The sequence below is a fragment of the Xenopus tropicalis genome, chromosome 4 (assembly GCF_000004195.4).
Source record: "Xenopus tropicalis strain Nigerian chromosome 4, UCB_Xtro_10.0, whole genome shotgun sequence".
NCBI classification, from domain to species: domain Eukaryota; kingdom Metazoa; phylum Chordata; class Amphibia; order Anura; family Pipidae; genus Xenopus; species Xenopus tropicalis.
Genome location: NC_030680.2, coordinates 13,629,987 through 13,657,484, shown reverse-complemented (window position 1 = coordinate 13,657,484; position 27,498 = coordinate 13,629,987). Strand labels below are relative to the sequence as shown.

Below are 27,498 nucleotides of genomic sequence, written 5' to 3'. Positions count from 1 at the left end.
TGGACTACAGCTCCCAGCATGCTTTGAACATTAGTAATTATGGACAATGGAGAGAGTTATTACTGAATGGCGTGTGATGAATAAGGGTGGTATGAAATGATTTGACTACTGGAAACCATACCGGTCAGGTCTATATCTGTAGTAGGGGTGATGAACAGGGGATGCTGGGAGTTGTAGTTAATTTAATAGACAGACAGTCACATGACACAAGGGAACTGGGCAGATGAAATCTATTAGCGTGCCAGGGTTTGGCTGCTGCCATACGGCAGGCAGATTGTGCTGCTGTCAGACACTTACTGCCATCTATATTTAATGAGCCCAGATGCTGAGCAGAGAGGGAGAGCTCGGCTGATTGCTATAGAGGGGAGGGAAGGCAGAGGAGGCCCCGAGTGGAGCCGATGGAGTCCAGCGATGATGAGGGCAGCTGGATGGAGAACCAGTGGGAGAACTGGTAGGTTCTGGGGCCACAGGTACAGGTTGGACCTGGGCAGGGGAGGGTATAGCAGTGGTGGGTATAGCAGCGGGGCAGGGGTTGGTATAGCAGTGGTGGGTAAAGCAGCGGGGCAGGGGTGGGTATAGTAGGGGTGGGTATAGCAGTGGGGCAGGGGTTGGTATAGCAGTGGTGGGTATAGCAGCGGGGCAGGGGTGGGTATAGCAGCGGGGCAGGGGTGGGTATAGCAGTGGTGGGTAAAGCAGCGGGGCAGGGGTGGGTATAGCAGCGAGGCAGGGGTGGGTATAGCAGGGGTGGGTATAGCAGTGGGGCAGGGGTTGGTATAGCAGTGGTGGGTATAGCAGCGGGGCAGGGGTGGGTATAGCAGCGGGGCAGGGGTGGGTATAGCAGTGGTGGGTATAGCAGGGGTGGGTATAGCAGCGGGGCACGGGTGGGTATAGCAGCGGGGCAGGGGTGGGTATAGCAGCGGGGCAGGGGTGGGTATAGCAGTGGTGGGTATAGCAGTGGGGCAGGGGTTGTATAGCAGTGGTGGGTATAGCAGCGGGGCAGGGGTGGGTATAGCAGTGGGGAAGGGGTGGGTATAGCAGCGGGGCAGGGGTGGGTATAGCAGGGGTGGGTATAGCAGCGGGGCAGGGGTGGGTATAGCAGCGGGGAAGGGGTGGGTATAGCAGCGGGGCAGGGGTGGGTATAGCAGGGGTGGGTATAGCAGTGGTGGGTATAGCAGGGGTGGGTATAGCAGCGGGGCAGGGGTGGGTATAGCAGCGGGGCAGGGGTGGGTATAGCAGCGGGGCAGGGGAGGGTATAGCAGCGGGGCAGGGGTGGGTATAGCAGCGGGGCAGGGGTGGGTATAGCAGCGGGGCAGGGGTGGGTATAGCAGTGGGGAAGGGGCAGGAGATGGGGGTTCAGCGAGTCTGATACACTGATCCTTTGCACTGATCTTTACTGACTGTTCTGCCCAATACGCAGTGCTGTGGCCCCTCAGGCCTTGTTTCCCTATGGGGGTGGGATAAGCAAGCGGCATCTAAAACAGCAATAATATTGTGGCACCTTCATCATTATAATGGAAAGCTGATGCCTTCAGAACTACATCTCCCTGCACCGCTCTGACCCAGGCTTGATCCAGAGGGGGGTGAGTGGTCTCCGAAATGCTTTTACTGAACTACAACTCCCAGCATCCCCAGCAGCTACGGGCATCTGTGACATATACAGAATGATATGGATTTTTTTATTATAGCAGTGTCTGTTCATGGTGACGGCTGGGGGTCTAGGGCACTCTCTGTCGGGCCTTGGGGCCAGCCCTGTGGGGCAGTAAGAGATACCCCATCTGTTACCTCTGTTTTAGATGGGCAGGGGCCTGACTATAGAGGAAGCACAACCTGCAGGTGCTTTGGGGGCCAATAGGAATAGGGGGCTCAGGTGACTTCTAGCTTTGCCTTTAGTGAAGGGTATGTTGCCCTGCTGCCTTTGGGGCCTTATAATCCGCCCCCCCCCCATCCTTTATATGTTACTCTGTATGTCCAATGTATGGAACCCACTTATTGTACAGCGCTGCGGGATATGTTGGCGCTTTATAAATAAATGTTAATAATAATAATAAGACTCACTAGAAGGTTGGGCCTTCTTTCCTCAATACTCTGGTTAACCCTTCTAGAGCCAGTTTGCCTGCAAGGTTTTGCTCAGTATTAGTTTAACCCCTCTAGAGCCAAGTTCTGCTGTAAGTCTTGGGTTTATTTTGTGTTAACCCTTATAGAGCCAGATGTTAAACCCAGGTGCTCATCTTGTAAAACTTTCATCAAAAGGTTAACCCTTTTCACCTGTAAGGCATTGCTCAGTATAGGTTTAACCCCCTAGAGCCAAGTTCTGCTGTATGATTCAAGATAGTATTGGATTAACCCTTCTAGAGCCAGATATTAAACCTTGTAAAAGCTTTACTAAGTATTTTGTTAACCCCTCTAGATCCAGTTATGCCTGTAAGACATTACTCAGTATTGAGCCAGTTCTGCTATCAGATTTGGTGCTTTTACTGCATTAACCCTTCGTGAACCATGTCCTCGTATAAGATTTTACAACATTTTTAATGAGCCCTCCCAGAGTAAGCTTTGCCCAATAAGGAGTTAACAGTTCCAGAGTCAGGTTCTTCTCATCAGCGCCATATATTGCTTGGTATTGGGTTACCCTTTGCAGAGCCATTTATATCTATCTATTTCACTTCGGTTAACCCTTCAAGACCCAGGGTCACTTACCTCTGCAGATCTCTAAATCAAAGTATCTAGACTATGGCCATGTTGTTTGCACTATCCCATTGGTCAGGGGGCCCTGTAGGTAGAAGGGGACACTGACTGATAAGCATTGCGTATGTCTATGAAAAATGTCTTATTTGCAAAGTTACTGTGGGTTCCTATAGCCCCCCCTCCCACTCCCCCTCCCACTCCCACTCCCACTCCCACTCCCACTCTCACTCCCTTCCACTCCCACTCTCACTCCCTCCCACTCTCACTGCCTCCCACTCCCACTCCCTTCCACTCCCACTTCCACTCTCACTCTCTCCCACTCCCACTCTCACTCCCTCCCACTCTCACTCCCTCCCACTCCCACTCTCACTCCCTTCCACTCCCACTCCCACTCTCACTCCCTTCCACTCCCACTTCCACTCTCACTCCCTCCCACTCCCACTCTCACTCCCTCCCACTTTCACTCCCTCCCACTCCCACTCTCACTCCCTTCCACTCCCACTTCCACTCTCACTCCCTCCCACTCCCACTCCCACTCTCACTCCCTCCCACTCCCACTCTCACTCCCTCCCACTCTCACTCCCTCCCACTCTCACTCCCTCCCACTCCCACTCTCACTCTCCCAGACTATAATGGGCAATGTTGGGCACTGGTAAGATTCTAATTCAATCATATGATTTACAAATTGCACGAGTTGGATCTGATTGAATGATCTGATTGAATGACCCCAGTGACCTTTAGTGCCCTTTCCCTGCACTGCATTAGCATTTGAGGTCATTTGCATAAAAGGGACAGTGCACCTTTTGTTTATTTCATTAGCTCTTGGAACCAGACCAGGTCTGCAGAGCTTAGCAAAACAATTAGGGAAACAACACCCTACAGCATTCCATTAACCAGACAATAAATGGCTCATTGGGCAGATTAGGCAATGCTCAAAGGCTAACCCCCATTCATTTCATTTATTTATAGGGGAATGTACCCTATCTAACATAGGGAGAGTGCTGATTTTGTATTGGCTCACTGATATTACTTTGTAATCAAACATCAGAAGGGTGGGTGTAGTCAGTGAGTTAAAATCAGTGCGCTAATAAAAGCCCAAGGGTCTCCCTATGTTAGTGAGAGGAGCTGTAGGTGTTTGCAAATCAGGCAAGGCGCCAGTTGGAGGTGCCTCTTAGAATAAGCAAATGAGCATGAATAATGTCTGTAGGAGATTATCTGTCTCTCTTAGAAGGTTGTGGCATTTCCCTCTAGTGCCAAGCTGTAGCTGCCATGGTGCCCAAGGGGTTGGCATAGCCAGAGCAGCGAATTGGGTCTCTGAGCTGCAGGGGAAAGGAGCAAGTTTAGGCTGGGGGCTTTTTATCCTGTTGTCTAAAGTTATTTACACTGTTATTTACACAGATCAAAAAATCTCCCCCCGGCAGTGGATAGCGATCAGCCTTGCGAGGGGGGCACCATAGCGCTAATAACACTGGAAATGGGGCTGATATGGACAAAACTGCTGCAAATACAGTTACAGCCTGGTCAGGTTGGGGCTGAAACCAAGCGCCCCCTAGTGGAGCTGAATGACTACAGAATAAACATCTCTGACCTGTAAACTAAAAAGCTGTCAAGAAATATAATGTGTCCTTTACATATTTGCCCACTTCAGTGCCAGGGGCCCAGGATACATTGCCCTACCCTAAAACTGGCCCTGGTGCTGCAAGGGTTAAGCAATCCTACGCTAGAACTTGCCATGGCAACTAAGTCCTGTGCTTTAGTTTCTTTCTGCCCCTAGGGCCCTGGTGAGAACGCTGACACCATCAGGGCACAGCAGGGAGTGCGCCTGACAGTAAATGGAGCTGACAGCCCTGCCATCTGGGTGGCACCGTGCCCCATACGCCGCTCGCTGGTACTGTCATTTACTTACAACAAGTGGCTATGAAAGCAGGGCTAGAAATGCAGACTCACCAAATGCCATAAATATTACATGATAAACAATGTATTCTCTGTATGTGCCCTTAGCTTGATGCTGCCCCATGCATGTTATGTACAAGAATATCCGGTATGTTGGGGCCCCTCTCACACACCCGCCCATTGCTATTGCACCCTAACTTGAACCCCAGCCTTTCCCTGTAGCCCAGACTTTCTGCCCCCCTGGTGGGATTAATGGCCACCTTGGCCTGGGTTCCCTTAGCAACTGCCATACATAGATGCAAGTGGCTGCTTCATTGGCTGCTGATGCCATTATTGGTGCAATGTTGTGCCAGGAGTGATACCATCCCCACTATGTAAACTGTGTGCCGCAACCTGGGTCAGACTGGGCCGGTGGGGCACTGGGGAAAAAAACCTGGGGGGCCCCAGATGATCCAGGCCCGTCCCCCTGTGGATAACTGCAGGTATTCGTTGGCGGAAAAAAGGGGTGTAGCCCCCGTCTGACACTGACCGCAACAACTGGCATAGACACCCTTCCCCCCCCCCCCCCCCCCCATTTACTGCCCCCCCGCGACCCACAGATTTAGTGGAAGTGTCTGGGAGAAGGTTGGGGTGAATTTTTTTTCAGCATTTTTTGATATTTACTGTATATAGGCACCCACAGTACCCCCTAAAGCTACTGCCCTAGGCACAGACTCTTGGCTGCCTGTATAGTAAATACATGCTGAGTTGCGCCCAAAATGTGCACTTTGCGTCATTTGTAAATAAGCGTTTTTGGTTTAAAACCACTTTCTTTAGCTGAGGCAGGTTTGTTGTTTAAAGGGGTTTATACAATAAAGCCCAAATGATTTCATAATACCCTTACTCAGTGCGTGCCATTCAGTAATATCTCTCTCCATTGTCCATAATTACTAATGTTCAAAGCATGCTGGGAGCTGTAGTCCAGCCACATAAATTATTGCACAATTAAAGGGGATATAAACCCAGCCATGATGTTGTCCCACTGCGCCCCCCAGTTTTGCTATAGAAGCTGCCAAAATACATAATTATAGATGCAAGAAAATTCACCAATGGGAATTCTACTGATAAAAAACTTCATTATAAATGCAGAAGAAGTGACCAATGAGAATGCTGATTCCCAGCACTGTGTCAGGCCCCTTGCTGGTACCTTACATATAGAGATAATGATGGCATTTTCCCCTCATTATATGGCACAGGAATCAGACATGGGGATAAGGGCAGACTTGTTCAGTGCTGGGAAACTGGGTTTAATGCTCCCAACTCCAATTGCAGGAACAGAGAACATGGAGCCGGATTTATACAGATCAGCTGGGATTCTCATTGGAGGATTATTTTGCATATTAAAGCAGTCGCTGGCTCTGGAGAGCTGGGAAATGTTTCATTAAACAATGCAAAAACTCTAAAACCCACATTACATTACATGGCAACACAGGAACCAGTGCAGCCTGCATATTATGATTCTTATTATTAATCAGATTCTATGGCAGATATTACCTGACATGTTGTTTTGATCATTTACTACGTTCCCTAAGCTCCGCCTCCCAACAGCAGCCCAGAGCAAACTGAGCATGTGCAAGCCCTAAATCTTAAAAAGATGGTCTAACAGTAAGTAACAACATGGCGGCCCCCTCTGGACTACTTTGAAAGCGTAAATCATTACTTTAATTAGGTTTTTTAACCTCTGGGCTTGTGCAGAAAGTTCAGAATCTTTATATTTATGTACCATATACAAAATATTGCATTTCTAGTGATTTTAAATTTTAGTTCTCCTTTAAAGCAGTCGCTGGCTGTGGGGATTTGGGGAAAAGTTTAGGGAAAGTTTTATTGTGCGATATTGCTTTAAGAATACAGCCCTGATGTTGCTGGACTACAGCTCCCAGCATGCCTCACCCTTCATTATATGTTACATTATTCTGGGATTTGTAGTCCAGCAACAACTAAAAGTTGGTTGAGCAGTGCAGCAGGGTTTACATCCCCTTTAATATCTATTTCCCACATGACCCATTGGTTGTGTCAGCGCCATTTCGCGTTTCTGACACTAAGGGGCACATTTACTAACCCACGAACGGGCCGAATGCGTCCAATTGCGTTTTTTTCGTAATGATCTGTAATTTTGCGGTTTTTTTCGTCGTCTTTACGATTTTTGCGTAAAAACGCGAGTTTTTTGGCGTCTTTACGATTTTTGCGTAAAAACGCGAGTTTTTCGGCGTCTTTACGATTTTTGAGTAAAAACGCGAGTTTTTCGTAGCCATTACGAAAGTTGCGCAAAGTCGCGATTTTTTCGTAGCGTTAAAACTTGCGGGAAACGTCACGCCTTTTAAGTTTTAACGCTATGAAAAAGGCGCGACTTTGCGCGCAAGTGTTAACGCTACGAAAAACTCGCGTTTTTACGCAAAAATCGTAAAGACGCCGAAAAAAACGCAAAAAATACGAAAAAGTCGCAAAATGTTCGTTTCCAATCGGAATTTTTCCAATTCGGATTCGAAATCGTGTCTTAGTAAATCAGCCCCTAAGGGGCAGATTTACTAATCCACGAACGGACCGAAAGCGTCCGAACACGTTTTTTCGTAATGATCGGTATTTTTGCGACTTTTTCATCGCCGTGGTGACTTTTTCGTATGTCCCGTGACTTTTTCGCCACCGTTGCGAAAAAATCGGATTGGTTTTTCCGCCGTTTACTATTGCTCAATACGGAAAAATCACGACGGAGACAAAAAAAACGCGCCAAATACGAAAAAAAAACGCGACGGCGACGAAAAAGTCGCTAAATTTTCGTTTCCAATCCGATTTTTTCCCATTCGGATTCGTGGATTAGTGAATGTGCCCCTAAGCCTATGTATATATTTAGGGTTCCCATTGGTTCTTTTGTGTGTCCATCAGGAAAGCTGGCCCCAAGAGAGCCCGTACCCTTGAGCTATTAAAGTGGTATCAACAATTCTCTTGTACTACAGGCGATTAATCTCCCCCCGCACTTGGCGTCCCGCTGGCACCGTGTCGGCTTTTCCCTTATTTATAGCTTCTGGCCCAGGATAAATCACGGTGTGGACAACGTGCCGAACCTGACACCTTTAGCCTGTGGCGCCATCGCTCACGTTGGCTCAGTCTGTTCTTCTTATACAACTATATCATAGGCAGGTCACCATCAGGAATCTCAGGGCCCTCCCTCCTAGGGGCCCTCGATGTTAACCCATAGGCTACCTGGGCCCCTAGAAGGAGGGCCCTTCCAACAAATAGAATGGGGCCCCAATGGAAAATAAAAACCCAGCCATGATGCTGTCCCACTGCGCCCCCTAGTTTTGCTATAGAAGCTGCCAAAAAACATCATTATAGATGTAAGAAAATTCACCAATGAGAATTCTACTGATAAAAACCTCATTATAAATGCAGAAGAAGTGACCAATGAGAATGCTGATTCCCAGCACTGTGTCAGGCCCCTTGCTGGTACCTTACATATAGAGATAATTACATTATTTTTCCCTTAATTATATGACAGAGGAATCAGGGGGCATAAACCCTTTTGCTCTACCCAAATTTTGCCGTACCAAAACTCCCAGAATTCTTCAGTGTAATATACCAAGGGTTAAATAAAGCTTTTTTACAGCATGATGGAATCTGTGGGCCGGCAGCGGCGATTTTATTGCGCAAGATGGATGGGCCTTTGACTGGAGACTCACCCCCCACCTATTGATTTGTGCTCCCCAGGCTCACACACGATATCACGCTGGAGGAGTTCGAAGATGAAGATTTATCGGAAATCACGGAGATCACAGATGAATGTGGGATCAGTTTGCACTGTAATGACAGCCAGCGCTGCAAGGTGAGTGTCGCTGGGGGAGGGGGAATGTAACAAGATATATGTATTCCTGGGGGGGGCAGTATCTATATTGCTATATATATATATATTTATATGTATATCTATGTCTAGAGTTGCTGCCAGCTCTTTACAGAACCATCAGCATAGCAAAGGGCTCTTTAATAGAAGGGCACTCAGGTTACTCTAGTAGGCCTACATACTGGGCCTGCAGGTGTATCTAGGAGAGCAAATAGGCTTTGTCCCCTGTGCCTAATTGGTCTTCCAGCCGAGCCCCTCTGCCACTGCTCCTGGGCACCCTAGGGCATGTGTATAGGGCAACATGGAACCCCACGTGTATGGACTGTCCTGTGCATGTACCATTTATGTAGGGGGTGGCATGGGGCCGTGCCTAGGGCAATACCAGGTATAAAGCTGCCACTGTCAGTTTATATTATTATAATATACAGTTTGGTCATTTCCCTATGGGACCAAACTGTAAATTATATCCTTATAAACTGTGCTTAGTGATGTCATCAGCTATAATCGGAGCTTAGTGACATAATTTATGTCACATGACTCACTAAAACTTCTATAAATAAAGTTCCCCTCATGCTTTTATATGGTCATCAAATTTATAATACCCTTATATTTTACAATAGAGGGTACTTTATTCACTATACAATATACAAGAGCTGTAAATATACTGTAATAGTTATAATCGGTGCTTAGTGATGTCATTTCTGTCACATGACTCTTGTATATTATAATAAATAAAGTGCCCCCTTTTGTAAAATATGAGAATATTAGAAGTCACCTGGGAGTTCCATGACCTGTATAAAAGCACTCGGCCTTCAGAAGTCTTTGGTGACTTATAATATCCTTATATCTTGCAACTGGGGTACATTGTTCACTGTATTATTAACATGTATTTACAGTATGATGATTTATTCCTCATCACTGTATATTAGAAGGGTTCATGGATTAAACATACAAATACCTGCTCAACAGATCTTACAATTTAAATAGAAATTACTTTATATATCAATGCGCATAAATGTGCGTGAGTGTGCACGCATGTGAGAGTGCACGTGTGAGAGTGCACGTGTCATTGCCCATCTGCTCCAGTTGGCTGGCTGTCTCTGTGTAGGACACACGGTCCCTGCAGGGAGCTGAGCTCATGTTTGGATGCATCTGTCTGTCTCTGTTGTTCTTTCCCATTGTCCGCTGCTGCCCCCTGGCTTTGCCCCCCCCCCGCGCTGCTGGGCCCTTTGCCTCTCATTGCTATTCTGCAGCAGTACCAGTGCCAATCAGGGCCCCTGACATGGGACGCCTTCTCTTTTCCACCAGTAGGACCCATGTGTCTGTCTCTTTATTTCTCCCATCTGCTCTGTCACTCCGGGTAGTCTCTCCCACTCAGTCTGCTCTCCCTTTGGGACACCAAAACTTTGCCCCTTTTTGTCCCCTGGCAGTCATGCTGCCCCCCATCACATGATGTCACTTGTCCCTCTCTCCCTCCCTCCGGTCCCATGACTCTGTCTCCTGATCCCCCAGAGCCGCCTGCGTTCGGAGCCTGGTCCAGCCCCAGGAGGAGGGGGAGCTGCCAGTCGGATCCAGGCGGAGATGCTGCAGTTGGACTTAATCGATGCTGGCCAGATCACTGAAGAGGAGACTTGTCCCTCTGCTGTGTCCCGACCTCTGGCCCCTCCATCGATGGACACCTACAGACCCAAGAGACCGACCACCCTCAACCTCTTCCCCCAGGCGGCGCCACGGACCCAGGTACCAAACTTGTATCCAACAAGCAGGCAGGCACCTACAGATACAATGGTATTGCCCAGGAGGGTAACTCTACCTTTCTGCCCTATGGTCTCTCCCATTTGGGGACTTGGGGGCCCCCCTGTCCCTGCCTGGCTCTTGGGGCTCCACCCCTGATGTAAATAAAACAAAGTGACACAACACTGTGCAAAGGCAAAGGGCGAGCATGGTGGGTGGAGATTTGCTGACTTGCTGACGACTTGGGTGGGGGGCCCCAGGGTGGCCGAACACCCCAATCTGATTCTGCTTTTGCTTTACATAATGCTCATTGGCGGAACCAACCCTAGTACCTCAGGGGTAGGCACCCTGGATATTTACCACTAAAAAGTGAACAATACATTCCACCATCTTGTTCCACCCCAGAGAAGCCTGCGCCATGGCGTATAATATAAAGGTTCAGTTTTCAGCTTCCAGAACTCAATTAGCAAAGGGAAAAGTCGGTGTCTGTTGCTTATATTGTATTGTCAATAGCCACCAAGAGGGGCTACACAGAGGCCCAAACAGCCCCCCCCATCCCAATAAATAGTGACTGTCTGTGGCACCTTACAGCCCCCCTGGCATTCCCAGTACCCAGAGGCACAAACAGCCCCCCCCAGCCCAATAAATAGTGACTGTCTATGGCACCTTACAGCCCCCCTGGCATTCCCAGTACCCAGAGGCACAAACAGCCCCCCCAGCCCAATAAATAGTGACTGTCTGTGGCACCTTACAGCCCCCCTGGCATTCCCAGTACCCAGAGGCACAAACAGCCCCCCCAGCCCAATAAATAGTGACTGTCTGTGGCACCTTACAGCCCCCCTGGCATTCCCAGTACCCAGAGGCACAAACAGCCCCCCCAGCCCAATAAATAGTGAGTGACTGTGGCACCTTACAGCCCCCCTGGCATTCCCAGTACCCAGAGGCACAAACAGCCCCCCAGCCCAATAAATAGTGAGTGACTGTGGGCACCTTACAGCCCCCCCTGGCATTCCCAGTACCCAGAGGCACAAACAGCCCCCCCAGCCCAATAAATAGTGACTGTCTGTGGCACCTTACAGCCCCCCTGGCATTCCCAGTACCCAGAGGCACAAACAGCCCCCCCAGCCCAATAAATAGTGAGTGACTGTGGCACCTTACAGCCCCCCTGGCATTCCCAGTACCCAGAGGCACAAACAGCCCCCCCAGCCCAATAAATAGTGACTGTCTGTGGCACCTTACAGCCCCCCTGGCATTCCCAGTACCCAGAGGCACAAACAGCCCCCCCAGCCCAATAAATAGTGAGTGTCTATGGCATCTTACAGCCCCCTGGCATTCCAGTACCCAGAGGCACAAACAGCCCCCCCCAGCCCAATAAATAGTGACTGTCTATGGCACCTTACAGCCCCCCTGGCATTCCCAGTACCCAGAGGCACAAACAGCCCCCCCAGCCCAATAAATAGTGAGTGTCTGTGGCACCTTACAGCCCCCCTGGCTATCCCAGTACCCAGAGGCACAAAACAGCCCCCCCAGCCCAATAAATAGTGACTGTCTATGGCACCTTACAGCCCCCCTGGCATTCCCAGTACCCAGAGGCACAAACAGCCCCCCCCCAGCCCAATAAATAGTGACTGTCTATGGCACCTTACAGCCCCCTTGGCATTCCCAGTACCCAGAGGCACAAACAGCCCCCCCAGCCCAATAAATAGTGAGTGACTGTGGCACCTTACAGCCCCCCTGGCATTCCCAGTACCCAGAGGCACAAACAGCCCCCCCAGCCCAATAAATAGTGACTGTCTGTGGCACCTTACAGCCCCCCTGGCATTCCCAGTACCCAGAGGCACAAACAGCCCCCCCCAGCCCAATAAATAGTGAGTGTCTATGGCATCTTACAGCCCCCTGGCATTCCCAGTACCCAGAGGCACAAACAGCCCCCCCCAGCCCAATAAATAGTGACTGTCTGTGGCACCTTACAGCAGCCCCTCTGGCATTCCCAGTACCCAGAGGCACAAACAGCCCCCCCCAGCCCAATAAATAGTGACTGTCTGTGGCACCTTACAGCCCCCCTGGCATTCCCAGTACCCAGAGGCACAAACAGCCCCCCCCAGCCCAATAAATAGTGAGTGCCTGTGGCACCTTACAGCCCCCCTGGCATTCCCAGTACCCAGAGGCACAAACAGCCCCCCCCAGCCCATAAATAGTGACTGTCTATGGCACCTTACAGCCCCCTGGCATTCCCAGTACCCAGAGGCACAAACAGCCCCCCCAGCCCAATAAATAGTGAGTGTCTGTGGCACCTTACAGCCCCCCTGGCATTCCCAGTACCCAGAGGCACAAACAGCCCCCCCAGCCCAATAAATAGTGACTGTCTATGGCACCTTACAGCCCCCCTGGCATTCCCAGTACCCAGAGGCACAAACAGCCCCCCCCAGCAGCCCAATAAATAGTCAGTGTCTATGGCATGTTACAGCAGCCCCTCTGGCATTTGCCAGACCCACAGATTGCCAGTCCGGCCTGTAATACCTGCCTAGGGACCCACTGACTGTGAGCTTTCCATATCTGCACAAGGTTGTTTCCCATGATTCCCGTGCACTCCCATAGTGCAATGCACACCGGCCAGGACCCAACCAGAACATCCAGAACACTCTCTGTAGGGCACAACAGTGATCTGAGGGGGTCAGCTGACATCCAGATAAATAAATGGCTCAAATACGGGATCTGTATCCTCTATATACAGTGATGCACTCATTGTAATATTATTGTACAAAGAACTACAACTCCCAACATGCTCCAAATGACCACAATGGTGATTTATCCTTTTGACTTTACTTAGCTAGTGGCTATAGAACAGGTAGTAGTGAAAAGCCCTGGGTGGTGGATAGAGGGTAACGTATTATTTAACAAATCTGGGAGTTGTAGTTCAACAACAGCTGGAAGTCTGCAGGTTGCTCATTTTTATAGCAAGGGTGTTTCTCAGCCAAATGTCCCATCTGCCCTTCCCTGAGGGCAGTCCTTACAGAGTACCCCATAGTAGCACCTTGTGGGGCAGCAGTTCAGGGACCCACTCGTGTATAAACCTTCCCTATCCCTGAGTAGGATATGGGGTGCCCCTAGTTTATAGAGTGGGGTGCAGCAGTTCAGGGACCCACTCATGTATAAACCTTCCCTGTGTGTAGGATATGGGGTGCCCCTAGTTTATAGAGTGGGGTGCAGCAGTTCAGGGACCCACTCATGTATAAACCTTCCCTGTGTGTAGGATATGGGGTGCCCCTAGTTTATAGAGTGGGGTGCAGCAGTTCAGGGACCCACTCATGTATAAACCTTCCCTATCCCTGAGTAGGATATGGGGCCCCCTAGTTTATAAAGTGGGGTGCAGCAGTTCAGGGACCCACTCGTGTATAAATCTTCCCTATCTGTGTGTAGGATATGGGGTGCCCCTAGTTTATAGAGTGGGGTGCAGCAGTTCAGGGACCCACTCGTGTATAAACCTTCCCTATCTGTGTGTAGGATATGGGGTGCCCCTAGTTTATAGAGTGGGGTGCAGCAGTTCAGGGACCCACTCGTGTATAAACCTTCCCTATCTGTGTGTAGGATATGGGGTGCCCCTAGTTTATAAAGTGGGGTGCAGCAGTTCAGGGACCCACTCGTGTATAAACCTTCCCTATCCCTGTGTAGGATATGGGGTGCCCCTAGTTTATAGAGTGGGGTGCAGCAGTTCAGGGACCCACTCATGTATAAACCTTCCCTATCCCTGTGTAGGATATGGGGTTCCCCTAGTTTATAGAGTGGGGTGCAGCAGTTCAGGGACCCACTCGTGTATAAACCTTCCCTATCTGTGTGTAGGATATGGGGTGCCCCTAGTTTATAGAGTGGGGTGCAGCAGTTTAGGGACCCACTTGTGTATAAACCTTCCCTATCTGTGTGTAGGATATGGGGTGCCCCTAGTTTATAGAGTGGGGTGCAGCAGTTTAGGGACCCACTCGTGTATAAACCTTCCCTATCTGTGTGTAGGATATGGGGTGCCCCTAGTTTATAAAGTGGGGTGCAGCAGTTCAGGGACCCACTCATGTATAAACCTTCCCTGTGTGTAGGATATGGGGTGCCCCTAGTTTATAAAGTGGGGTGCAGCAGTTCAGGGACCCACTCGTGTATAAACCTTCCCTATCTGTGTGTAGGATATGGGGTGCCCCTAGTTTATAGAGTGGGGTGCAGCAGTTTAGGGACCCACTTGTGTATAAACCTTCCCTATCTGTGTGTAGGATATGGGGTGCCCCTAGTTTATAGAGTGGGGTGCAGCAGTTTAGGGACCCACTCGTGTATAAACCTTCCCTATCTGTGTGTAGGATATGGGGTGCCCCTAGTTTATAGAGTGGGGTGCAGCAGTTCAGGGACCCACTCATGTATAAACCCTCCCTATCTGTGTGTAGGATATGGGGTGCCCCTAGTTTATAGAGTGGGGTGCAGCAGTTCAGGGACCCACTCATGTATAAATGTTCCCTATCTGTGTGTAGGATATGGGCCGGGGACCCCCTAGTTTATAAAGTGGGGTGCAGCAGTTCAGGGACCCACTCATGTATAAATGTTCCCTATCTGTGTGTAGGATATGGGCCGGGGACCCCCTAGTTTATAGAGTGGGGTGCAGCAGTTCAGGGACCCACTCATGTATAAACCCTCCCTATCCCTGTGTAGGATATGGGCCGGGGACCCCCTAGTTTATAGAGTGGGGTGCAGCAGTTCAGGGACCCACTCATGTATAAACCCTCCCTATCCCTGTGTAGGATATGGGCCGGGGACCCCCTAGTTTATAGAGTGGGGTGCAGCAGTTTAGGGACCCACTTGTGTATAAACCTTCCCTATCTGTGTGTAGGATATGGGGTGCCCCTAGTTTATAGAGTGGGGTGCAGCAGTTTAGGGACCCACTCGTGTATAAACCTTCCCTATCTGTGTGTAGGATATGGGGTGCCCCTAGTTTATAGAGTGGGGTGCAGCAGTTCAGGGACCCACTCGTGTATAAACCTTCCCTATCTGTGTGTAGGATATGGGGCCCCCTAGTTTATAAAGTGGGGTGCAGCAGTTCAGGGACCCACTCGTGTATAAACCTTCCCTATCTGTGTGTAGGAGATGGGGTGCCCCTAGTTAATAGAGTGGGGTGCAGCAGTTCAGGGACCCACTCGTGTATAAACCTTCCCTATCTGTGTGTAGGATATGGGGTGCCCCTAGTTTATAGAGTGGGGTGCAGCAGTTCAGGGACCCACTCATGTATAAACCTTCCCTATCCGTGTGTAGGATATGGGGTGCCCCTAGTTTATAGAGTGGGGTGCAGCAGTTCAGGGACCCACTCGTGTATAAACCCTCCCTATCTGTGTGTAGGATATGGGGTGCCCCTAGTTTATAAAGTGGGGTGCAGCAGTTCAGGGACCCACTCATGTATAAACCTTCCCTATCCGTGTGTAGGATATGGGGTGCCCCTAGTTTATAAAGTGGGGTGCAGCAGTTCAGGGACCCACTCGTGTATAAACCCTCCCTATCTGTGTGTAGGATATGGGGTGCCCCTAGTTTATAAAGTGGGGTGCAGCAGTTCAGGGACCCACTCATGTATAAACCCTCCCTATCTGTGTGTAGGATATGGGTGCCCCTAGTTTATAGAGTGGGGTGCAGCAGTTCAGGGACCCACTCGTGTATAAACCTTCCCTATCTGTGTGTAGGATATGGGGTGCCCCTAGTTTATAAAGTGGGGTGCAGCAGTTCAGGGACCCACTCGTGTATAAATCTTCCCTATCTGTGTGTAGGATATGGGCCGGGGACCCCCTAGTTTATAGAGTGGGGTGCAGCAGTTCAGGACCCACTCATGTATAAATGTTCCCTATCTGTGTGTAGGATATGGGGTGCCCCTAGTTTATAGAGTGGGGTGCAGCAGTTCAGGGACCCACTCGTGTATAAACCTTCCCTATCTGTGTGTAGGATATGGGGTGCCCCTAGTTTATAGAGTGGGGTGCAGCAGTTCAGGGACCCACTCGTGTATAAACCTTCCCTATCTGTGTGTAGGATATGGGGTGCCCCTAGTTTATAGAGTGGGGTGCAGCAGTTTAGGGACCCACTCGTGTATAAACCTTCCCTATCTGTGTGTAGGATATGGGGTGCCCCTAGTTTATAGAGTGGGGTGCAGCAGTTCAGGGACCCACTCGTGTATAAACCTTCCCTATCTGTGTGTAGGATATGGGGTGCCCCTAGTTTATAGAGTGGGGTGCAGCAGTTCAGGGACCCACTCATGTATAAACCCTCCCTATCCCTGTGTAGGATATGGGGTGCCCCTAGTTTTTAGAGTGGGGTGCATGGGCTCAGAGCAGGCCCCCCCCCGGCAGACGTAAGGGAGTATCCCGTGAGGGCCCCTGTGTCTCGGCTCAGTAATCTCGGCTAATAGAAGCCATTTAATCCGGCCAGTGGCTGCTAATAGGATGAGGGCAGGGAAATAGTTTATCCCCCTATGTCTTCCCTTAATCTCCCCCCACCCCCACCCTGTGGCCTTACAATTGCCTTCTTATCTGTGCCCCTCCCTTGTTTCTCTCCGTATCACCCAACACCCTTTCTGCTCACACATTCCCTGTCATTTTATTTGTACTCGCCCAGAATCCTTTGCTTCAACCCCTTAAATATGGAGACTTGCAGGATGCAGGTCATACAGAGTCATACAGGAGCATACACGGGCATACAGGAGCATACAGGAGCATACAGGAGCATACACGGGCATACAGGAGCATACAGGGGCATACAGGAGCATACATGGGCATACACGGGCATACAGGAGCATACAGGGGCATACAGGAGCATACAGGAGCATACACGGGCATACAGGAGCATACAGGGGCATACAGGAGCATACATGGGCATACACGGGCATACAGGAGCATACATGGGCATACACGGGCATACAGGAGCATACATGGGCATACACGGGCATACACAGACATACAGGAGCATACACGGGCATACAGGAGCATACAGGAGCATTCAGGAGCATACAGGGGCATACAGGGGCATACACAGGCATACAGGAGCATACACGGGCATACAGGAGCATACATGGGCATACAGGAGCATACACGGGCATACAGGAGCATACACGGGCATACAGGAGCATACACTGGCATACAGGAGCATACACTGGCATACAGGAGTATACATGGGCATACAGGAGTATACACGGGCATACAGGAGCATACACGGGCATACAGGAGCATACACAGGCATACAGAAGCATACACTGGCATACAGGAGCATACACAGGCATACAGGAGTATACATGGGCATACAGGAGTATACACGGGCATACAGGAGCAAACACAGGCATACAGGAGTATACATGGGCATACAGGAGTATACAGGGGCATACACAGACATACATGGGCATACATGGGCATACCGGAGCATACACAGGCATACAGGAGCATACACAGGCATACAGGAGCATACATGGGCATACTGGAGCATACAGGGGCATACACAGGCATACAGGAGCATACATGGGCATACAGGAGCATACATGGGCATACAGGAGCATACAGGGGTATACACAGGCATACAGGAGCATACACGGGCATATACAGACATACACGGGCATACATGGGCATACAGGAGCATACAGGGGCATACACAGACATACACGGGCATACATGGGCATACAGGAGCATACTCTGGCATACAGGAACATACAGGAGCATACAGGGGCATACACAAGCATACACAAGCATACAGGAGCATACACGGGCATACACAGACATACATGGGCATACATGGGCATACAGGAGCATACATGAGCATACAGAAGCATACACAGGCATACATGAGCATACAGGGGCATACACAGGCATACAGGAGCATACACGGGCATACATGGGCATACAGGAGCATACAGGAGCATACACAGACATACATGGGCATACATGGGCATACAGGAGCATACTCTGGCATACAGGAACATACAGGAGCATACAGGGGCATACAGGAGCATACAGGGGCATACACAAGCATACACAAGCATACAGGAGCATACACGGGCATACACAGACATACATGGGCATACATGGGCATACAGGAGCATACATGAGCATACAGAAGCATACACAGGCATACAGGAGCATACAGGGGCATACACAGGCATACAGGAGCATACACGAGCATACAGGATCATACAGGGGCATACACAAGCATACAGAAGCATACAGGAGCATACACGGGCATACACAGACATACACGGGCATACATGGGCATACAGGAGCATACAGGAGCATACACAGGCATACAGGAGCATACACAGGCATACAGGAGCATACATGGGCATACTGGAGCATACATGGGCATACAGGAGCATACAGGGGCATACACAGGCATACAGGAGCATACACGGGCATACACAGACATACACGGGCATACATGGGAATACAGGAGCATACAGGTGCATACACAGACATACACGGGCATACAGGAGCATACTCGGGCATACAGGAGCATACAGGAGCATACAGGGGCATACACAGGCATAAAGGAGCATACACGGGCATACACAGACATACATGGTCATACAGGAGCATAAACGGGCATACAGGAGCATACACGGGCATACGGGAGCATACACGGGCATACACAGACATACACGGTCATACAGGAGCATACACGGGCATACAGGAGCATACACGGGCATACAGGAGCATACACGGGCATAAACGGATATACAGGAGCATACACGGGCATACAGGAGCATACAGGAGCATACACGGGCATACAGGAGCATACACAGGCATACAGGAGCATACACAGGCATACATGAGCATACAGGAGCATACACAGGCATACAGGAGCATACACAGGCATACAGGAGCATACACAGGCATACAGGAGCATACAGGAGCATACACGGGCATACAGGAGCATACAGGAGCATACACAGGCATACACAGGCATACAGGAGCATACACAGGCATACAGGAGCATACAGGAGCATACACAGGCATACAGGAGCATACACAGGCATACACAGGCATACAGGAGCATACAGGAGCATACACAGGCATACAGGAGCATACAGGGGCATACACAAGCATACACAAGCATACAGGAGCATACACGGGCATACACAGACATACATGGGCATACATGGGCATACAGGAGCATACATGAGCATACAGAAGCATACACAGGCATACAGGAGCATACAGGGGCATACACAGGCATACAGGAGCATACACGAGCATACAGGATCATACAGGGGCATACACAAGCATACAGAAGCATACAGGAGCATACACGGGCATACACAGACATACACGGGCATACATGGGCATACAGGAGCATACAGGAGCATACACAGGCATACAGGAGCATACACAGGCATACAGGAGCATACATGGGCATACTGGAGCATACATGGGCATACAGGAGCATACAGGGGCATACACAGGCATACAGGAGCATACACGGGCATACACAGACATACACGGGCATACATGGGAATACAGGAGCATACAGGTGCATACACAGACATACACGGGCATACAGGAGCATACTCGGGCATACAGGAGCATACAGGAGCATACAGGGGCATACACAGGCATAAAGGAGCATACACGGGCATACACAGACATACACGGTCATACAGGAGCATAAACGGGCATACAGGAGCATACACGGGCATACGGGAGCATACACGGGCATACACAGACATACACGGTCATACAGGAGCATACACGGGCATACAGGAGCATACACGGGCATACACGGGCATAAACGGATATACAGGAGCATACACGGGCATACAGGAGCATACAGGAGCATACACGGGCATACAGGAGCATACACAGGCATACAGGAGCATACACAGGCATACATGAGCATACAGGAGCATACACAGGCATACAGGAGCATACACAGGCATACAGGAGCATACACAGGCATACAGGAGCATACAGGAGCATACACGGGCATACAGGAGCATACAGGAGCATACACAGGCATACACAGGCATACAGGAGCATACACAGGCATACAGGAGCATACAGGAGCATACACAGGCATACAGGAGCATACACAGGCATACACAGGCATACAGGAGCATACAGGAGCATACACAGGCATACAAGAGCATACACAGGCATACACAGGCATACAGGAGCATACAGGAGCATACACAGGCATACACAGGCATACAGGAGCATACAGGAGCATACTTTATGCCTGGTTCATTGATGCGATCCTCACCCGAACATCCTGTATCCTCATCATTATGATCTGTCTCCACTTGCCACACTCCCCTTATCCCTTTATCCCCCCCCCCCCCCCACTTACTCACACTTCTTTAATCCCTGTGTTACGGGGGGGCAGAAGGCAATTTCAGTATATACTGGTAGAAATATTGGGGGGCTTGCTTCTAGTTACCCCACTGAGCATCTCTCTGCCACCAGTTTTCCCCGTCTGTCTCCCCCATCTCTGCCTCCTGCGCTGTTTTTTTGAACATTTATCTTTCTCTCTTTCTCCTCAAGCTCCTCGGTTCCTCTAGTTTCACTGCCATCTCTCCCTGCCCGTCACTCCCTCACTCTATCTCTGCTCACCGGTTGCCATGGTTACGGCTGAGCTAGAATGGCCGCAGTGGCTTTAAGTGGCCCGAGATCCCTCTGCCTGACACGGCCCCTCGTATTCCCACCCTTTCAGTGCTATTATCGGATGCACAGAGAATGCCTAAATGATAAACCTCCTCACCGAGCCTACATTTCCCAGGGGGCACTGAGGTGCATTTCTGGGAAACCCCCAACATAAAGATCAAAGGATTGTGGGCAGAGTTTTCCTGGAAACGATTAGGGATCCTGAATATTAGGGCCACGATAAGATTTAAAGAGTCATCTACATGTTACAAAACAAAAGCAAAGATCTGATTGGTTGCTATGGGCAACATCGCTGTTGATGCTTGTCTCCAGTGTTAATAAATGCACCCCTAAAGCTCTGTATCGGGGAACCCCAGGCTGCTTCCCTCCCAATGCTGCCCAACAAACATGCAGTGTGTTCATCAATAACTGTAGGGGAACAGCAGGCAAGCAGTTATACCAAATGGAACAGTTCCACAGTACCCTCTGCTGGCTGCAAGTGGAATTACACTTGGTGGTAAAACCTGCAGATCCCCAGCCTCAAATCTGAGCAACCTGCCATAACCTTTAGCTAAGAATGGATCCCACACATACAAGAGCCCCTTCTCCCGACACCTAGGGACACAATAACTTCCACTGACACCATCTTGTCTTACTATCTGTTTGAGTTTCAGTCTTGTGAAACCCAATTAATAATCTGGCCAATAACCACCTCTGACGCCATGGCTTCGCCCCTACAAGGAACAACCCCGCTCCAAGAGTCATGACCCCGCCTCCCATATGTTACTTCTCCGCCCTTTTGTCCAGTTTTGGCCAAGGTCAATGGTGGTTAGTTGCAAATCTTACCTCACTATGCAGTAAGGGACCCCAGATATGGTAGGACCTGGGGCAGTTACTGGAACTTATGCCTTTAAAAGGTGATTCTGCCTAGTTTATTGCTAGTTTGAGAGGGGGTGGCATTTGCAGCATACAAGTGCCCAAATAGGTCCAATGTATGCAATAAGGCCGCTTCCTGCAGCCCCCCAAGTCTGCTGCTGTGGGTGCCTACATATAATAGGCCAATGGGGGGAGATGTTTCATAAAGTGCAAGAGACATAAGGTTCTTCCTTTCCGTAGGACACCCTTAATAATAACTCTTCGGCGAAGAAATATAGTTGGCAGGATCGTGTGTCCCGCTCCTCATCTCCACTGAAGACAGGTAAATTGGCAAAGTGTATTTGTTATGGAGCCTGGGGGGGTTTGTCATGTTCTCCATAACCTTATTCTGTTGCCCCCAGGCGATACCACTCCCTCCAATGAGCACGTGTGTCTGAGTGACGAGGGAAACCTGCCAGCTGTCACACAAGACCGAGGCACCTCCACAGATACCCCCTGCCGGCGCCACACTTCCACCCAAAGCACCACGGACGCTTCCAACCGTTCCTCCAGCAGATGCCGCTTGGATCCCCACCGAGACCGTATCCGTTACCAGACTGACGTGAGGCTGGAGCCCACAGAGGAGATTTTCCTGACTCCTGTGCAAAGGAGCTCGGACCCCCCAGAATCTGACAGAGCCTTTGTCTCACAAGCTGGACCCTGCCGCATGTCGGTCAGCTCGGACGCAGACATTAACGTTCGCACAACTAATGGGGGGCGTCAGCAGCTGTCCATAAGCGAGGAGGAGGAGGAAGGGGAGGATGGGGTGGGATACCTAGGGTGCCCAGGCAGGGGAACAGGTCCTCAGGGCCTTCAGAGGGCTTCAGTCAGCTCAGACACCAGTGGCCTATCTTATGACTCTGTGAAATACACCTTGGTGGTGGACGAGAATGTACAATTGCAGTTGGTCAGCCTGAGGCAGTGCTATGGGGGCTATAGCGACGACAGCGACAGTGGCACTGTGTATGACAACTGCGTCTCCTCCCCCTACGAGTCTGCCATTGGGGAGGAGTATGAAGAGGAGGAAGAGGAAGATAACATTGGAGGTGCAGGGAGGGAAGGTGACCGGGTTCGAAGGTCCATGTGCCTTTCGGAATCTTCATCCCCAGACGGGGACATCTCCTACTCCAAAAAGTTCCTCAATGTCTTCATGAATGGGCGTATGAGGTGCACCGGTGAGTTCTTCTTGGAGTCGTCTGTGTATTGGACCAAGCAGGGGTGTTGGGAGGTCTCCTAGTGTATTTGTACTGTAGAAGGCCTTGTCTCTAAGTAATTCCATTGGTCTCTCTCAGGCGCTGAGTCCTTTGGGTTATTTTCATGCCTGATAAACGGTGAGGAGCGGGAGCAGACCCATCGAGCCGTATTCAGGTGACATGCCCACCTAGTCTTCTTTATTCTCATGATCTTCCTCACTCACTTTCCTCCTTGGCTCACACTGCCCCCTGTCTATTGGTTTAATCACCTCCCTGTCTTTGATTTTTAGATCCTCGCTTTCCCTAACTGTACCCCCACCCATTGTACCCCCAATCTCCCTTTAGGTTCATGCCCCGTCACCCCGATGAGCTGGAGTTGGAGGTAGAAGACCCTCTGTTGGTGGAGGTTCAGGCGGAGGACTACTGGTATGAGGCATATAACATGCGCACTGGGGAGCGCGGGATCTTCCCTGCTTACTACGCCGTACAGGTGACCAAGGAGCCGGATCCCATTGCAGGTAACAAAGGCTGTAGGAAACCTACATATATAACCCACTGATCCAGTTGACCAGAGGATCTTCTAATGGGCACATGCTCCAATGGGCAACCAACCTAGAGCAGTTTCTTGCACCCCTTAGCATTCTGATCTGCTTTATTTACTTTCCTTCTGCCCCCAGAAAGCCGAGCGCCTAATTGGGTGGATCAGTTCTGGTTGAAGTTTCTGGGTTCTGTGCAGGTTCCGTATCACAAAGGGACTGATGTTCTCTGCACCGCCATGCAAAAGGTGAGTTGTCTCCTTCCATCACTTGAGCTGGGGGGTCCTTAGGGCAACTGCTTCACCCTGCTTACTCAGGAATCCTGGGAATTGATGTTCAGTAGATGCTGGAGGACCACATGGTGGATGTCCCTAGAGCAGGGAACTGGACTTATGACTTCAGACCAATAGAGATATCAATCATGAAGTCATCAGTTTCTGAGCAATGATAAAGGGTTAGGGGATCTCCCCGTACCGTCATCCTACCTACAAGCATAATGTACCATATGAGCAGTGACTTGTAACAGACATTCTGTGAGTCAGGTGACAAGTGACATCACCAAAGTGATGACATCATTCAGTATCATCTACAAGAATATGTTTTGTGGGTTAATCATGGCCTCTGTGTATTACATAATATGTTCTGCTGGGCTTTAACCGTTCATTGACCTTTTGTGTTTCAGATCGCAGTATCCCGCCGCCTAACGGTCCTGTCCAATCCCCCGGCCAACTGTATCCTAGAGATAAGCATGCGAGGAGTGAAAATTGCGGTGCAGGGGGAAGACCCCCTGGATCACAGCCAGGTACAATACCTACTATTCTGAGGAGAGGGTTGAATTATACAATATTTTCTGCCATGTTCTAGATTACAGATTGCTCTTCTGAGCACGTTTGCAATTTACATTTGTTTAAATGACAATATAATGAATATGAAAGAACAGCACCCCTTACTGGTCATTTTGGCCAAGTGGCTACATTATTACACATTATAATGGCCCAAAGAGCTTGAGTTTGTTCTAATACGTGTTGGTAAATTTGTCGACCAGAACTTAACCTGTTATCAGTGAGAGTCTCCATAATAATCGCTTACAGTGTGGATGTGATCAAAGAAGGTTCATGAAGGCTTCTGTGTGCTCCACTGTGCAAGACTATAGCATTCATGTAGGGGGCCATATTGGTGCCCATAGCTGTGCTGCTTCCTTATATAAAGAGAGTAACTGTACATAAAGGGAACCCTACAGTGCATTGGCTTGTTGCTGTGTTGTGTGATATATACATATACAAGTGCTTGTGTTATTATTTCAGGGAACCTTGAATGTCCCTGACCTAATCTGACCCCCTTACACCCCACAAATTAGCCCCCGACCTTTCATTCAAACCCCTTTCCATTCATTCCCTTCTTATTCTTGCCTCTTACAGGTCAACACATGCAGTCACTTCTTCCAGCTAAAGAATATTTCCTTCTGCAGCTATCACCCCAAGAATAGCAAGTGAGTGCCCGATCCCCCCAAAGGGACAATGCTGCGGGATGGTTCCATGTGGTTTCTGTGTGTGTGTAGTAGTGCAAGGGGTATAAGATACCCCCTTTTGCCAGCCTTGTGTTCTTATTACCCCCATCTCTTCTCAATTTTTTTCTTAGATATTTTGGCTTTATCACTAAACACCCTTCTGATCATCGCTTTGCTTGCCATGTTTTTGTCTCAGAGGAATCTACAAAGCCCTTGGCAGAGTCTATCGGGTAAGGAATAGCACAACTTCATATAGAGATATATATATATATATAAAGCTCCAGAGAGCTCTGAAGTTAAGAAACAATAAGGCACCACAGAAAACACAGGGCTGCTGAACATGAGCGTACATACAGCAGGACTACGACATGGATCAATTAGCCTACTAGCTGCACTTATATGTATGATCAGCCTTGTCGCCCCCTACTGGTGACATTACCAGTGGATGTAGAGAATCCAGTCTCTGACAGTCTCTCCCTTCCCCTAAAGCAATGGGATCCCTGTACTTTTAAACCGTCCAAAAGGAGTAAAGTACAGACCCCCACTGGGGCATTGAGCTCCAGGCATCACATGTAGTGGAATTGTATGCAAGTCCATTATACCCCCATGTTGTTCTATAAGCAGCCATTACAGTAGGAGGGGCATAAGGGGCCAGAGAACTGCTAACCCCCCTAATAGCAGCGCATCTATCACAGGCGACTGAACCGCTCCGTGGGCTCTTACCCTAAAGGCTCATTGCTATTGGTCAGTGTCGTCATGTAAAATATTTTCCCACAAGCCCATTGGCTGAAGATTAATTATATATCTTCTGGTCTGGCAGTTCCTTTTACATATATAGGGGCACTGGGATTCACTAGGATCCTGCCTGGCACATTTTAGGGGTGCCCTAATGTACTTACACATGTCTTTGAGCTCCATCTACTATGTATGTATGTATGTATGTATAACTTTATTTACAAAGTGCCACAAGGGTACTCAGCGCTGTACAGTCTTACAAAATACAAAATTACACACAGGGAGGACAATTGTTATAATAAATACAATAAATATATATAAATGCACAGGAGTAAGTGCCATGTGGTATGAGACACAGTAGGAAGGAGGTCCCTGGCCCGTAGAGCTTACAATCTAAGTGATCCTTCTCTTTCTTCCCCTACAGAAGAGCCTTCCAGCAGTTCTACAAGGAGTTTGTGGAGTATACGTGTCCCACAGAAGACATCTATCTGGAATAACCACGCCGTGTACCGAGGGAACCTTGTTCCGTGCATGGACATACTGCTCAGGTGTGAGCGACGGAGGGCAGGGCGCTGCCAGGCTGGTGGAAGGAGGGCGAGAGGGGGTGACAGGCCTCCGCTCCTCCTGTCTGTGCCTCCACCCTGTAGGCCAGTTGGTCCAAGGCGAGTGCGGATTGTGCCCACCTATAACTTCTGCCAAGAACTCCCATTTCACCCGCCTTCTCTGCCCCCCAACCCCCCACTCCCCATTCCTTTGGGGACACCAGAAGATGACTGCATTCAGATCCCCATCAACCTCCCTTTTCAAGGCTCCACCTGGGAAGCATAGGGAGGAGGGAAAGGCAGCGGAAAGCAGGACTTAGAGGAGTATTTATAATGCAAGAGAGTGAGTGTGAGTGCGAGCAGGGCCTATGCAGGTGAGTGATCGCTCCAGGTTTGGGTGTGAGTGTGGATGTACTGAGGTGGGTGCTTGCACGCTTACAGAGTCACGTACACTTGTAACCACTGGGACGGCTTCTGCACTTGCATAGGGAGCCCATAGAGTGGCTGGGTGCCTGCTGTGGCCCCTACCAGACGGAGGCGCCATGTACAAGGGCCACATGAGCACAGAGCTAAATGTATGTATATTTATACCCAGAAAACGAGGTTGTCTCAGGAGTTACAGAGTGTATTTTTTTTTTTTCTGGGTGGCCATTGGTGCTAAGTTTCTCAGTGTGCGGTCCTACGTGACCCCCCCTCCCCCTTGTAAGCTCATTTAAAGATACAGAAAGGGTACTCGATGCAGCACTGGGGGTTGGGGCAAAGGGGCAGCTTTGAGGCTTCTCAATAAAACTGACTGAGAATGATTTTGGCTCGGTTACTTTGGCAAGAACTGCCCCCAACGTGTGATTGGCTGTGGATAAACAACTGCGCAGCTCAGATTGGCACAGAGTGTGTGATGTCATTAAGGCGCATGATGCAAGGCAGTGATGTCACTGTGCCAATGAGCAAAGTCAGTTTATTCAGCAGTTTGGGGGAGCATGGGCACCCCAGAACTTAAAGAAACAGTTACATGATATCATTGTAGTATAGCTCGGCGCTGTCGGGATCGTCCCGCTTGCTTTTGCCAGATTCTTTCAGTGGTGAGGAATTGGTGACGTGGTGATACCTTGGCCGGTGCCGGGGGACATTGCCATACTCTGCAAAGGGTTGTGATTGGCCATAAAATACAGAGAAAACAGCATCATCAGTAAAGCAACCATAGCCCTACAGGCAAGCTTAGCCTCCACCCATGAGTGTTCTTATTTGCATTGTGGCATATGGTG

At 49.6% G+C, this 27,498-nt stretch overlaps 1 protein-coding gene across 2 annotated transcripts in view; it reads left to right on the top strand.

Moving 5' to 3' along the window:
• The window catches only part of mapk8ip1 (mitogen-activated protein kinase 8 interacting protein 1), a 34,998-nt gene extending 7,959 nt beyond the window's left edge, over window positions 1-27,039 (top strand). The window contains exons 1-12 of one of the 2 annotated variants that reach the window (XM_002934093.5): window positions 348-451; window positions 8,317-8,431; window positions 9,959-10,186; window positions 21,925-22,006; window positions 22,086-22,898; window positions 23,016-23,091; window positions 23,262-23,434; window positions 23,594-23,700; window positions 24,135-24,254; window positions 24,871-24,941; window positions 25,091-25,189; window positions 26,119-27,039. In XM_002934093.5, the coding sequence (XP_002934139.3) occupies window positions 399-451; window positions 8,317-8,431; window positions 9,959-10,186; window positions 21,925-22,006; window positions 22,086-22,898; window positions 23,016-23,091; window positions 23,262-23,434; window positions 23,594-23,700; window positions 24,135-24,254; window positions 24,871-24,941; window positions 25,091-25,189; window positions 26,119-26,191 (2,010 nt within the window). In that variant the 5' untranslated portion in view covers window positions 348-398 and the 3' untranslated portion in view covers window positions 26,192-27,039. Of the gene's footprint in view, window positions 1-347; window positions 452-8,316; window positions 8,432-9,958; window positions 10,187-21,924; window positions 22,007-22,085; window positions 22,899-23,015; window positions 23,092-23,261; window positions 23,435-23,593; window positions 23,701-24,134; window positions 24,255-24,870; window positions 24,942-25,090; window positions 25,190-26,118 lie in introns of those variants that run through there. The other variant, XM_031900483.1, reaches the window with a different exon arrangement.
• The last annotated feature ends 459 nt before the right edge of the window (window positions 27,040-27,498 follow it).